This window comes from Populus nigra, chromosome 3, assembly GCF_951802175.1.
Source record: "Populus nigra chromosome 3, ddPopNigr1.1, whole genome shotgun sequence".
Taxonomy (NCBI): Eukaryota; Viridiplantae; Streptophyta; class Magnoliopsida; order Malpighiales; family Salicaceae; genus Populus; species Populus nigra.
In genome coordinates, this window is record NC_084854.1 from 7467773 (window position 1) to 7481798 (window position 14026).

General features: G+C 34.6%; 1 protein-coding gene and 1 non-coding gene across 2 annotated transcripts; both read left to right on the top strand.

The window, feature by feature from the left end:
• The first annotated feature begins 72 nt into the window (after positions 1-72).
• On the top strand, positions 73-145 carry TRNAA-UGC (transfer RNA alanine (anticodon UGC)). Its single transcript has one exon. It is a non-coding gene; the product is annotated as a tRNA-Ala (tRNA).
• Positions 146-5342: 5197 nt separating this feature from the next.
• LOC133688092 (VQ motif-containing protein 25-like) lies at positions 5343-6322 on the top strand. The gene has a single exon (XM_062107482.1). The coding sequence runs from the start codon at positions 5498-5500 to the stop codon at positions 6026-6028; it is 531 nt and encodes a 176-aa protein (XP_061963466.1). The 5' UTR covers positions 5343-5497; the 3' UTR covers positions 6029-6322.
• The last annotated feature ends 7704 nt before the right edge of the window (positions 6323-14026 follow it).

Consider the following 14026-nt stretch of genomic DNA (forward strand, 5'->3'; position numbering starts at 1 on the left):
AGTATATAAAGTGTGTACTATGCTCATCATATATATTAAATATATAAAGTGTTCTTATTGCATTTATAAAACGGGGATGTAGCTCAAATGGTAGAGCGCTCGCTTTGCATGCGAGAGGCACGGGGTTCGATCCCCCGCATCTCCAATATTTTCTCTCAGGATTGTTTTGTTGCTGGCTTTACCTGATTTTGCTTAGCTGGTGGTACGACAAAGTAGTTTTTGATATGAAAATTAAAAATAAAAAAACGTTTTTATTAGTCTATGAATGATGGTGTTTTTTCATGTTTAGAATTGATGAGAGATTGTTTTTCAAAAAAAATTTAGTATGAAAATATATTTAAAATATATTTTTTAAATTATAAAAAATTTACTTTTGATATTTTAAAATATAAAAAGGATAAAAAAAACTCATGTTTGAACCACCATACCAAACAAAATCTAACTTATAATGCAAACTATAGTGGTTAATTTTTTTTGTAATGTTTGGGAACAGGATCTAAATATTTTAGATAAAAATTTGAATTTGTATTGCTTAAAATTATTATTTTTATTATTTTGATATGTTAATATTAAAAATAATTTTTTTTTAAAAAAAAACATTATATCAAAGCCTACCTTTGTATTCCACCAATCTCGTGAACAATGACATGATTCAACTTTGAGAGATATAGTTCAACTGGTCAGATTCTAAATTTGTTTCCTAGAAATCACTATTTCGAGTTTCACAAACCTCAAGACCACTGCAGGCTTACATGGTCGTTAATTTCATGACTTGAAGGATTAGTTGACGTACACATAAGTTGACTCCGACATCCATATTAATAAAAAAAACAAAAAAACAATTCATCACCTTATGTCAGTGGATGATTTAGCTTATAAGCTTAAGAACCAGGTGACAGCTTGTTACATCTTACCGCATGAAAATTTCCTCAGCAGTTCATCACTTTTAAATGAAAACAGTTTTTTCATCTTCTGTACAGGTTCTACAGTCTTCACTTGTGCAAGGTAAAACTCTTTGAACAAAAATCAGGTTAGCCAATTATTATTACACGATTAACTTCTAAAACAAACTCAAATTTGATTGAGAGTTGAGGTAAGACCCAATGAATGATAAAAGCAAGTGAGCGAAGTGTGATCGTTGTGTGAAAAAACTAAAAAAAACTAATTTTATTTTCATATTAGATAGGGTGAGGTTAAATCTGCCAATTGATCTCAAGATCAAAGACTACCCGAGCAAGGTTTGGAGGGGGGGCGATGATGGTGGCCACTCTGATGGCTATGATTTATTGTTGCTCTACATTTGGAGACCACAATATTTAGGTACCCAACCCAATTTGAGAGTGTTCTTCACGACAAGGAGAGCTGCTTCTAGGTAGAGTCAGATTATAATGGTACTCTTGTCTAATTTTATTTACTTGATAATTTTGTTCATGAAAATGGAGTTGCGTAGCGCGAGCGAGAGAGGATTGTTTGGTTGCTCGGCTGAGCTCCCTCCTTTTTCCACGCGCCTTCTCCTCTTCTGTCTTTGTTGCTATTTGGGCTTAATTTTACAACCATGTCACAGACAAATTTCGGATATTAAATCCATGAAGGGTTATAGTCTCTCTGGTTAAACATATGAATTTGCACTTGTTGATTAATCTTCCACGACAAGTGTAAATAATATGCTTAAAACTCGATTGATTTACATCGTGTGTGTGTTTAAGAATATTATTAAGGCATTAATTGGAGGATTAAATTAATTTGAGAACAGAAGGTCATGCAAAGGGCAGAAATGCAGAGAAGATTGCAGTCCTGCAGCCCTCCAACAGTGGCAAAGAAAATGGGTCCCTCTCTTTCTCTCAGAGACACACCTTCTTGTTGTCTGTTAGGGTTTAGCAGGGTGGCTCCCGCCGAGGAAACGCCATCCCTCACGTCCCCACGTGGCAGTAACGTCTCGCAGTATCAATGTACACGATCTATACGGTTTGTGTGGGCCGGCTGGCGCAGCCGGCACGAGACCCTTTGTGATGATCATGATGACTTGAACCTTAACCGAGCGTCCGATCTATTCGAATCTCTACTAGCGTGCACATCCAACGGTTATTATTATCTCTCTCTCACTCGCATGTATTAGCCTTAAGCATCGTTCAATTTATTTGCTCTGGATTTATTTATTGCCTGCTATCATGCCCTCCACCACCCTCTTTCTGGGACTTTTTATATATAAAAAAATTAAATTCTAAAATATGCGTTTTCTTCGTATAACAGTGGATTTGCCAGAATAGACAAAATTTCAACCAGCAATCTATTGATAGAGACTGCAATAGGATAGATGAAGGGGCAAGAAATATCATATATATATATATATATATATATATATGTATATGAAGAAATCTAATTAAAAAAATGAGTTTTTAATTAGCGTTGAAGTTATTCTACCAAGGCACAACTGTCCCACAGGATTTGATGGGTTATGGAATTTCCAATTGGAATGTGAATCTGCATGCAGTTTTGTAATGGGATCCAGGTGGGTACACATTCATCTGAAGAGAATTAAATGCACAAATACAAAGCCCTAGCTAGCTAGCTAGCTAGCTGCTCTTCTTAATTTCGTTGTAAATATTGTAATGAGCCTGAAATTGCAATGGAAATTTATATATATATATATATATAGACTTGTTGTTAATTAGTTACGTATATAATCAGCTGGGGGCCGGGGACTTTGAAATTGATTAAATTTTATGCAATTTAAGGTTGAAATTAAAGGGAATAATTCTATGTAGTATAGTTGCTGGGTGCTAAAAACTAATTATCACCATTGTCTTGGTCAATTGTAGCCCCAATAATAATTAAATTAATTGATCATGAGACTCCCATTTGATTTGTTTATACATAATCACTTGAAGCATTAATTACTAAAATATAAGTTGTTTTTGTCCAAAATATTGCTGGTGATCTAGCTAGCTAGGAGCACGAAAAACTCTTGTGATTGTCTTTTAACATCATTAAAAATTATCCACTGAGTATAATATTGGACATAGCTAACCTTATTATTATTTTTGTCTTGAAAAAGTTGTGTTTTGTAGTCGAGCTCTTGGAGATCATGGTTGTTTGGATGTGAAAGCTCCATTAGTGATCGAGCATTGACAATATTCCCTGCTTATTTATCCAGCAGGGTCGGTCTCAAGTAGAGCTACAAGATCAAAGCTTGGTGGAGACAAAGGAAAACACATCAAGTGATCAGTTACAGAATGAAGAGATTGAGATACACCATTAATTTATGCATCCCTACTGGTTTGGTTCTTTGATATCTATATATATATAACTTGATTTGAGACAGTGAAAGAATTAAGAATATGATTTGTTACTTGTCTTGAGTTGAATAGGTAAACATGCTCGAATATCATTTTTGCTGGACTTTTTCGTTGAGGTTATATATGTGTGGTTCCTGTCGGTTTAGAGACCGAGTAAGCATTTATGCCTGGAGTAGTGTTTTCTAGCTATAAAATCAAATTAACCCTAGCTAGCTAGCTAGCAAATTAAATCATCATCGAAGCTAGCTATGATAATATTATAAATATTCACATCCTTGTTAAAATTAATCCTAGCTAGTCTATTTCCAAAGGCAAAATAACCCTAGTCTTCTTCTTTATATATACATATATATATCATGAACACAATCTTTTATATGAAATTACGTATATATGGACCGACCCTGCTGGTTGAGATTTGCCCCTAAATTTGATCACTCGTGATTTCTCTACACATATCTAGAGCTGGCTTAAACCTAAGAATATGAGGGGGGGGAATTGATGTACTCGTTTTAGTTTAAAGAGGGAAACATAGAAAGAGAATCTTACAGCAAGAACAGCCAGCATGCACATTAATAACAAAAAGAACAGTGCCTTTTTTTTGCTGTCTGGTGCAATATGCATATGTATGGTGGAGGGTAGAGAGAATCTTTCACCATAAATGGATAAAGGGAAAACAAATTGAGTGAAAAAAATGATCCCAAAATCATTTAACATTGACAATGTTGTTATACGGCTGCCGTTCATGGAGGCCATGACACTCGTTTTTGTTCCTTCCAACTACGCGGATTCTTTGTCATCACAAGTAGTCGTAGTAGTAGTGGAATCACTGTACACAAACCTAAAATTATACACTTCATGCATGACCTCCCTCCCATATTTAGGATGTTGCTCACTTTACAATTTTGGGCTCGTCAACAATGGTGATAAGTATGATTGTTTTGGTTAATTTGTCCTTTTGTTGGGGGTTATATGTGTCTTCTGCTACATTGATAATAGAAGAAGAAGAAGAAAAATCTAAAATATATATGTTGCAAGAAGGAGAGCAACTCTTCTTTAGATTAATTGTCCAATAACAATGATGCATAAGTTGTTCTGTAATTAATTAACGTCTATAAGATTTTCCACGTCTGTGTGTGCGTCTTAACCAAACCCACTTTGTTAATTGCTGTTTATTGCGCGTTATATATAATAAGTTATAATTAATAAATCAAATCCTACTAAAGCTCCCAAGAACTTAATTCAAGGAACATTAAATAATGAATAATATTGTTGCAGCAAGACTAACCGATATCAAACCATGATCATGTACAATTTTTTAAAATTAACACTCTCGATCGACCTAAAAGGAAGCCTTCCCTTGGTCGCTCAAGAAAGTAAGCAAGCCATTTTGCTATATATAGCTACAGAAATTTCAGAATTGAAGCCTGCTTAATTTGCACTTAAATCATGGTTTTGTCATCAACATATCCGGTTTAAGTTAAGAGCCATTGAAGCAAGGGTTCAAGGGTTCCATTTAATAAAAAAATTCAAGAAAATTCTTTATGAAATGAAAATTTCTCTTCTTTAACAAAAAAAACTCATTCAAAATGAAAATTGTTCAAGATGCTACTTGTTTATAGTAATTTTTACCGTGAACCCTTAATTATTTCTCCTTGAAGTAGAGTATAAGGAGAAATAATTTGTCTGCTGCTGATGTCTTGCTAGTGCTAGTATATGCATGAATTTGATGAGAGGAAGTCATGAAAACAATTAACCACTAGCACATTTTTCTTTCCAAAACAAGGGAAAACTATGGAATTTAAAAGCATTACGAACGAGTCCAGAATCAACCTAGATTCAAAGAACAGGGCCTTTTCAGTCATTTCAAGCATGATTGAAAACATTATCATGTTTCTCTCTCAAAATGCAAGCCTAGAAGAGTACAGTTGTATATATTCAAATTAAAAATTTGAAGAGTTCAATCTTAATTATAGAGATCGTGGGACCAAAATGGCTTCTGTTACTTTATTGACTCTCTTGGCTCACACACAACAGACAGACAGCTTGTTTTTCTCTTCAAAATTTCTCCCTTGTCCTTCCACTTCCTGTCAGCTCTCGTCCCCTCCCCCCCTCTATATATAAGGAAACCCTATCCTTTCCTCTAAACAGCTCCACCAACTCCCTGATCACCTCTCACCTGATCTCTCTTTCTCTCTTCATTAATGGAGGATCTTATGATGAGGAAACGACCAGCCTTTATGCCTAGTTCAATCACTCCTGCATCACCACTAACCATGCATAGAGATTCACACACAATAGACAAAGTCAAGCCAAAGGTACGCATAATTCACATCTTTGCTCCTGAAATCATCAAGACGGATGTTGCAAACTTCAGAGAGTTGGTGCAAAGACTTACAGGGAAACCAACTGTTCAAAAAGGGGGTTGCAAGAAGAAAGCAAGAAGCGCAAGAACACAGGATCAACCAAGAAACTGCAACAACAACAACAACTACTTATGTGACAACAAGCCTGTTATGACCAAGAAAGTTGAGCTAAGGAGCGGGTTTGGGAGTACTTTGGGGTCTAGAGAAAGAGTTAAAGAGGAAGAAGAAATATGGAATGGTCCAAATTCAGGTGGGTTCTTAGGTGGATTTACAGATTTGGATGGTTTCATTCAAGAGCTTGGTGAATTTCCATTGCTGCCAATGGATGCTAATCACATGCAAGGGTTCGGGGAGACTCAACTTGCCTAAACGATCCTTGCAAATGCTTGATTACATCTGGCTTTTGTGTTTTTTTGGGATTATATAATATGGATCTAATTTAGATATTGGTTTAACTCATGAATTCTTCTGCTTATTAATTTGTTCATTTTTCTAATTCATTTATCTCTATTTAATCTCTCTCTTGATGTAAATAAAGAGGAAAAACTTTCTCTTTTTAAATTGAAGAACAGAAATTGCATTTTCTTATATATATATATATATATGCTTCTGCCATGTGTGGATGTAATAGAAGTAAACTGGAGCTGCTCCTTTTTTCTTTTCTTTTTTCTTTAATTTTCCAAGAATTTCTACTGTAGATTGCTTTTGTTTCTTTTCATTTGGATGTGGCCATGACCTTTGTCTTATCTATGCTCTCTCTCTCTCACTCCCTCTTCTCTGATCAGTGATGAAGAGCAACATTGTCTGGTTTGGCAGACCAAACATGAACGTGCAAAACTCTCAACACATTTATCATAATTAATAAATTACTTTTCTTGCAAGACTTAATTGCATTTCAACAGAATTAATTTTTATTACAGCTAGTCGTCTCTCAATTATTTATCTTCTTGGTACGTTAATTGTGCATTATCTCTCTCTCTCTCTCTCTCTCTCTCTCTCTCTCTCTCTCTCTCTCTCTCTCTCTCTCTCACGCTATCGCTGTGTTAGGATATGGCAACGTATGATATGGCTATGAGTGACCATATAAAATTAAAATGAGATAAAGAAGAAACACTATCTATGTACAGTTCCTTTTACAGCATTCCTTCAATTTTTATTATAATTCCACCAATAAGTTTCTACAATGTTAATCTTGTTTATTGAAAAGTAATTTTTCTATATAAAAAATAGTTTTTATAGAAAATAAATTTTTAAAAAGCGAATTATTTTTTTAATATTTAATAAGTTTATAAAAAATAAGTTGAAAAATACTTTTTAATGTTGGATTATGTGATAAAAAATAAGCAGAAAAATATCTCATTAATGTTTTAATTTATTTTTTCAAGTTTATTTAAAGAATAGAGACCTAATTTGACGGATGAAAAAGTTGAAGGATGATGAAATTAAAACAAAATCAAATCTCGTAAAGTATTTTAAATAAGATAAGTAGCAGTAAAAAATAGAAAATAAATTATTTTATAGATAAAAACGTTTCAATTAAGAAAAGGATAGGAGAAAAAAAAATAACAATCAAAAGAATATGGATCAAAGTTGATATAAAAATCAAATTCTTGAAGGAGTCTTCCTGTAGAATAGTTCCTGCAATTTGTCTGTTAGAAACTGCAGGATACTTAACTACTAGTTTTCTGCTAGAATTTGTTAGAATAATATTGATCTACAGGGAAAATCCTAGTCTATAGGGATATCTACCTGTATTTGATCTGTTCAATATTTCTGTTATCTCTTTAGCTTTATTCCTGCTAAAATGCAGCTTGTTTTCTGGTTCTGTTAAGATTGTATTGAATGGCTATTTAAAGCCAAAGTCATTGATAATAAAGTATTCATTCCAGTTTTTGTGTTCCAATTCTTAGCTACTTGTTAAAGTTCCTAACAAATTGGTATCAGAGCCTCCACTAGGCCTAACAAAGCAGCAGTCTTTGAAATCCTTGCAGCAGCACAAAAATGACTACAGAAGGAAGTTTCGTACAACCTGCTATTCCATGTTTTGATGGTCATTATGATCATTGGAGCATGCTAATGGAAAATTTTCTTCGATCCAAGGAATTTTAAGAACTAGTGGAGTCTAGCTATGTTGAGCCAGCAATTGAATCAATGCAAACAGATGTTCATCGAAAGAAGAATGATGAGATGAAGCTGAAGGATCTGAAAGTGAAGAATTATCTTTTTCAGGCAATTGATCGAACAGTCCTTGACACCATTCATAAGAAAGATATTGCCAAAGATATATGGGATGCAATGAAAAAGAAATTCGAACGAAATGCAAGGGTCAAAAGATCTCATCTTCAAGCTCTCCGCAGAGAATTTGAAACTCTTGAGATGAGGTCTGGTGAAGGAGTGACATAATATTTCCCTAGGGTCATGACAGTGGCCAACAAAATGCGAATTTATAAAGAAGCTATGCAGGATGTTAAAGTAGTGGAGAAAATTCTACACTCTTTAACTGAGAAGTTCAACTATGTTGTATGTTCTATTGAAGAGTCAAAGGACATCGATGCTCTTACTATTGATGAGTTACAGAGCTCATTAATCGTGCATGAACAGAAGTTCCACAGATGTAAAGGTGAGGAACATGCTTTGAAAGTGACATATGAAGGAGGAAGAGGTCGTGGTCGTGTTTTCTATAGAGGCAGAGGAAGGGGGAGAGGACGAACAGACTTCAACAAAGCAACTGTAGAGTGTTACCGATGTCATCAACTTGGACATTCTCGATATGAATGTCCTTCTGGAAACAAAGGAGCACATTATGCAGAGTTTGAAGAGGAAGAAGAAATGCTTTTGATGTCTTATGTGGAGTTGTATAAAGCCAGAAGAGAAGACGCATGGTTTCTTGATTCTGGATGTTTTAATCACATATGTGGTGATCAAACTATGTTCAATGACCTTGATGCAACATTTCGACATTCAGTAAAGTTGGGAAACAACACTAAGATGGATGTGATGGGAAAAGGAAGTGTGAAGCTACTACTGAATGGAGTCAATCATGTTATTACTGAAGTAAATTATATTCCTGACTTGGGAAATAATCTATTGAGCATAGGGCAGTTGCAAGAAAGAGATTTGGCCATTTTGTTCAAAGAAGGGATATGTAAGATATTTCATCCAGAAAAGGGTTTGATAATTCAAACCAATATGAGTATCAATCAAATGTTTATCCGGTTGCCTGACTCCCACACTTCCTCTCAAGAACAATTTGATCAGTGCTTTCATACAAGAACTCAAAACTTGTGTCATCTTTGGCATCAGAGGTACGAGCATCTGAGTTACAAAGGTTTGAGAACCTTATTATACAATAATATGGTATGTGGACTACCTCAACTCTGTCTCAAATGTGACATGCACTGATTGCATCAATGGGAAGCAACATTGTGATCCTATTCCAAAGAAGAGTACTTGGGGAGCAACTCAGAAGCTGGAACTTATTCATGTAAATATTTGTGGATCGATCACTCCTACATCTAATAGCAACATAAGGTATATTTTGTTTTCATTGATGATTATAGTAGAAAAGCATGGGTGTATTTCCTGGTAGAGAAGTCAGAGGCTTTTAATTCTTTTAAATGTTTTAAGTCTATGGCTGAAAAAGAAACATGGTTATTTGTTAAGTGTCTTTGCACTGATAGAGGAGGAGAATTCATTTCAAATGAGTTTAATGATTTTTGCAAACACAATGGGATCAAGAGGCAGTTGACAACTGCTTATACTCCACAATAGAATGGCGTAGCTGAAAGGAAAAATAGAATCGTGATGAACATGGTTCACTCCATGTTATCTGACAAGAGCATTCCCAAGACCTTTTGGCCAGAAGCAGTGAACTTGACTATTTATGTCCTAAACAGGTGTCCTATATTGGCAGTAAAAAATGTTACACCAAAGGAAGCTTGGAGTGAAGTCAAGCCCTCAGTAGATCACTTTCGGGTTTTTGGTTGCATAACACACGTGCATGTTCCAGCAGAAAGGAGAACTAAACTTGATAACATAAGCATTATTTGTGTGCTAATGGGTGTGAGTGAGAAATCAAAAGGCTACAGACTATTTGATCATGTTGCTAAGAGAATTATTATGAGTAGAGATGTGATTTTTGAAGAAGAAAAGCAATGGGACTGGGATATGAGTTACGAAAAACAATTAGTGGTAGACCTAGAATGGGGTGATGGTGATGGTGAGAATAAAGAAATGGTGAGTAAAAATGAGAATAAAAAAAGAGTGAGTGAAGTGAGTGAAAATGAGAATGAAGAAAGAGTTAGTGAAAATAGAAATGGGGATAGAGTTGGCGAAGAGATTTATGATACAGGAGTAAGAGAAGTTGGAAATAATTCTAGTAGGGGTGAAGAGAGAGTGAGGGCTATACGTGAGAGGCAACCTCTTATGTGGATGAGAAATTATATTAGCAGTGAAGGGCTATTTGAGGATGAAGCTTATTTGGCATTAGCAGTGTTAACAGATCCATTATTTTTTGATGAAGCAATAAAGAGTACAAATTGGAGATTGGCCATGAATAGCGAAATTGAATCTATTGAAAAGAACCAAACATGGACACTCACTGAACTACCAGCTGGAGCAAAACGAATAGGAGTAAAGTGGGTTTACAAAACTAAATACAATGAGCATGGACAGTTTGATAAGTATAAGGCTCGTTTGGTGGCTAAAGGGTATTCTTAGAAGCATGAAGTGGACTATACAGAAGTTTTTGCACCAGTGGCAAGGATGGATACAGTATGTATGATTATTGCTCTAGCTGCACATAAGAATTGGACGGTTTCACAGCTGGATTTCAAGTCAGCTTTCCTCCACGGTGAGCTAAATGAAGATGTTTATGTGGAACAACTAAGAGGATATGAAAAGAAGGGCAGTGAGCATCTGGTTTACAAGTTACACAAAGCACTGTATGGATTAAAACAAGCTCCACGAGCTTGGTTTAATGGAATCGAAGCACATTTCATTGGTGAAGGATTTCAAAGGTGTGAAAGTGAGCAGACATTATTTACAAAGAGAAGCAGAGAAGGAAGAATTATCATTGTGAGTATTTACGTTGATGATTTAATCTTTACTGGTAATGATGAAGTTATGCTGTCTGAATTTAAAAACTCTATGTTAAGAGAGTTTGATATGTCTGACTTGGGGAAAATAAGGTTTTTTCTTGGAATTGAGGTATTACAAAAGTCTGATGGTATTTATATATGCCAAAGGAAGTATGCATTAGAGGTTTTGAAAAGATTTGGCATGATGGAAAGTAATTCGGTAAAGAGTCCAATAGTTCCAGGTTTCAAAATAAGCAGAGATGGAAATAGCCAACCTGTTGATGAAACATATTACAAGCAACTAGTGGGTAGCTTAATGTATCTTACTGCTACAAGACCCGACATGATGTTTGTTACTTGTCTCATAAGCAGATATATGACAAAACCTATGGATATTCATTTACAGGCAGCTAAGAGAGCACTTAGATACTTAAAAGGAACCGTGAACTATGGGATTCATTATAAGAAAGGAGGAGATGGAGAGCTGTTGGCATTCACGGATAGCGACTATGCTGGAGACATGGCAGACAGGAAGAGTACATCTTGTTATGTTTTTTTTAATAAGTTCAAGTGCAGTTTCATGGTGTTCAGAGAAGCAACCTATTGTGACTCTATCAACCACAGAAGCTGAGTTTGTAGCAGCTGCAGTTTGTGCTTGTCAAGGGGTATGGATGAAGAGAATCTTAAAGGAGCTGGGATATTTTGATGAAGGCTGTACAACCATAATGTGTGACAATAGTTCAACTATCAAATTGTCTAAAAATCCAGTTATGCATGGCCGCAGCAAGCATATTGACGTGAGGTTCCATTTCTTAAGAAATCTTACTAAGAAGGGTATAATTGAATTAGTTCATTGTGGGAGTCAGGATCAAATTGCAGACATAATGACCAAACTATTGAAGCTTGAAGTTTTTCAAAAAGCTTCGAACACTGCTGGGAGTGTGTGAGATTTCTACTATGGTATAAACTAATTGCTTCATAGCATTTAGTTTAAGGGATGGAATGAAGGAGTCTTCCTGTAGAATAGTTCCTGCAGTTTGTTTGTTAGAAACTACAGGATACTTAACTACTAATTTTCTGTTAGAATTTGTTAGAATAATACTGATCTACAGGGAAAATCCTAGTCTATAGGGATATCTACTTGTATTTGATCTGTTCAATATTTATGTTATCTCTTTAGCTTTATTCCTGCTAAAATGTAGCTTGTTTTCCAGTTCTGTTAAGATTGTATTGAATGACTATTTAAAGCCAAAGTCATTGATAATAAAGTATTCATTCCAGTTTTTGTGTTCCAATTCTTAGCTACTTGTTAAAGTTCCTAACAATTTTAAAGGATGAAATTGAAAAAAAAATGATTCAAAACAAAATATATATCAATGAAAAAATCGATGATTAAATTTGATATAATTAACAAATAAAATGATATTTTAAAAAATTTTATAACTTTTAAAAAATATATTTCATCCAAAATAAAATAAAAATACTTTTTTAAAAATTGTGTTTCATTAATAGCTTTTTTAAATAATAAACAAATATTAAAAAATAAGTTTAGAGAATTAATTCCATGAAATCACTTTTCATGTAACAAACAAGAACTTAATACCTGGATTCCGATTAATCATGCATAAGGAGCAAATTAAAATATCGTTTTTCACTATTATTCGTTATGTGTTGTTCTTGAATGAACAAGCATTTAAGTGATTTGAGACATGTCAAGATGATATACTTACTTGGCCATGAATTTCCACAAATCCCCACAGGAAGAATCTTCCACTTTGTTACTGGATGTGTCTTTTTTTGAACATTTACAAGAGATAATGTGGATGATTTTGGGCCATTACAACCACTTCACGGTTTGGATTAGCAGCCTGAGGTCATAAAAACCCTAACGTTTTTTCAGAAAGAGGCTCCATTATAATTACAGCAGAGCACAAGAGGTTAGAAATTCACAGGCTATGCAAGGAAAGCTAAGATTTTAATCCATGAACTCCTCGTATCCAAGGCCATCAAGTCCTGAAAACTTGTGCTAACACTTGCGGATTAGGTTTAACTGAATGTTGGAAAGCTTCCACTGGGTTTTGAAGGCATTACGGGTTAGAACTTAGAAGTGGGATTGTTTCAGGAAATGGCATATCTGTTTCTGATGCGTAAAGCTTGCCATTAGAGCGGGATCGATGCAAGCCAGAGCAGTATAAATCAGGGAGGCTACAGGTTGATTTCCTCTATTTTTCGAGAAGCCAAAAACAATTTACATACAGATCATCATGGACGTGCCTCCCCCATGGGGACGTACAGAATGTAAGTCAAAGGGGCTAAGCAAACTTACAATCAATACTATCGACCCTTTTGCTCCTTTTTTGTTTCCAAAGGCCACAAATGGAGCTCGCCATGCTCATTTTCTTTCTTTGTTATTTATTTTTTTTGTTATTTTTTTGTAAGAAAGTATTGTTATCATTGTTATTATTATGCAAAAACACTATGACCTAAGCCCTTCTATTTGGTACCATAAATCTGGGATAAATTCCCTCCCACTGATGATTGTTTTCCTGCATTATTAATGGTTGTTGGCAATTGGCCAAACCATTTCTTCTGCTCAAGTCATTGGAAAAGTAGGATGAACATCTAACTATCCATTGGAGTCTTAGGAAAGTCCTGAATAGGAAAATCTAGACAACATGGATAATAGGGTAAAAATCTCTCTCTCTAAATTAAAAGGATATTTGAAAGTATGATAGCGATTATTTTTTAAAATGTTTTTTTTTTGAAAATATATTAAAATAATATTATTTTAAAATTATTTTTAATATCATTATATCAAAAAATACTAAAAAATTATTAATTTAAAATAAATAAAAATTTAATTTTTTTCAAAAATATTTTTTATTAAAATAAAAAAAAAACATATACGTGAAGGAAAAGTTTTGAAACAGTTGATGCGGTGAGGTTTTATCAGCATTAAAGCAAAGCATGCACGGCACCCTCTTAATCAATCATATTCACACTCGTCACCAATCCTCTACAACTTTTGGCAAAGGCTTTCAATTTCAACCAGTAAAACATACTCTGGGTCACAATTTTATGCATAGAATGGAACCATACAGTTTGCAGATTGAGTGAATTTGAGAGATGGGCAAGAACCACGAGGGTTGAAAGTATGCGCAGATAGTGACCCTCAAACAAATCCACCCACTAATTTTTGTATTGAAACCAGCAACTTAATCTCAGCAATTACCTTGAGAACACCTTTAAGAAGAAATTAAGTTTCATCACTTCTTCTGTCAGTCAAGGA

What these genes read in the sequence shown, in the direction of transcription:
- LOC133688092 (XM_062107482.1), top strand. Translation starts at nt 5,498, where the DNA reads ATGGAGGATCTTATGATGAGGAAACGACCAGCCTTTATGCCTAGTTCA.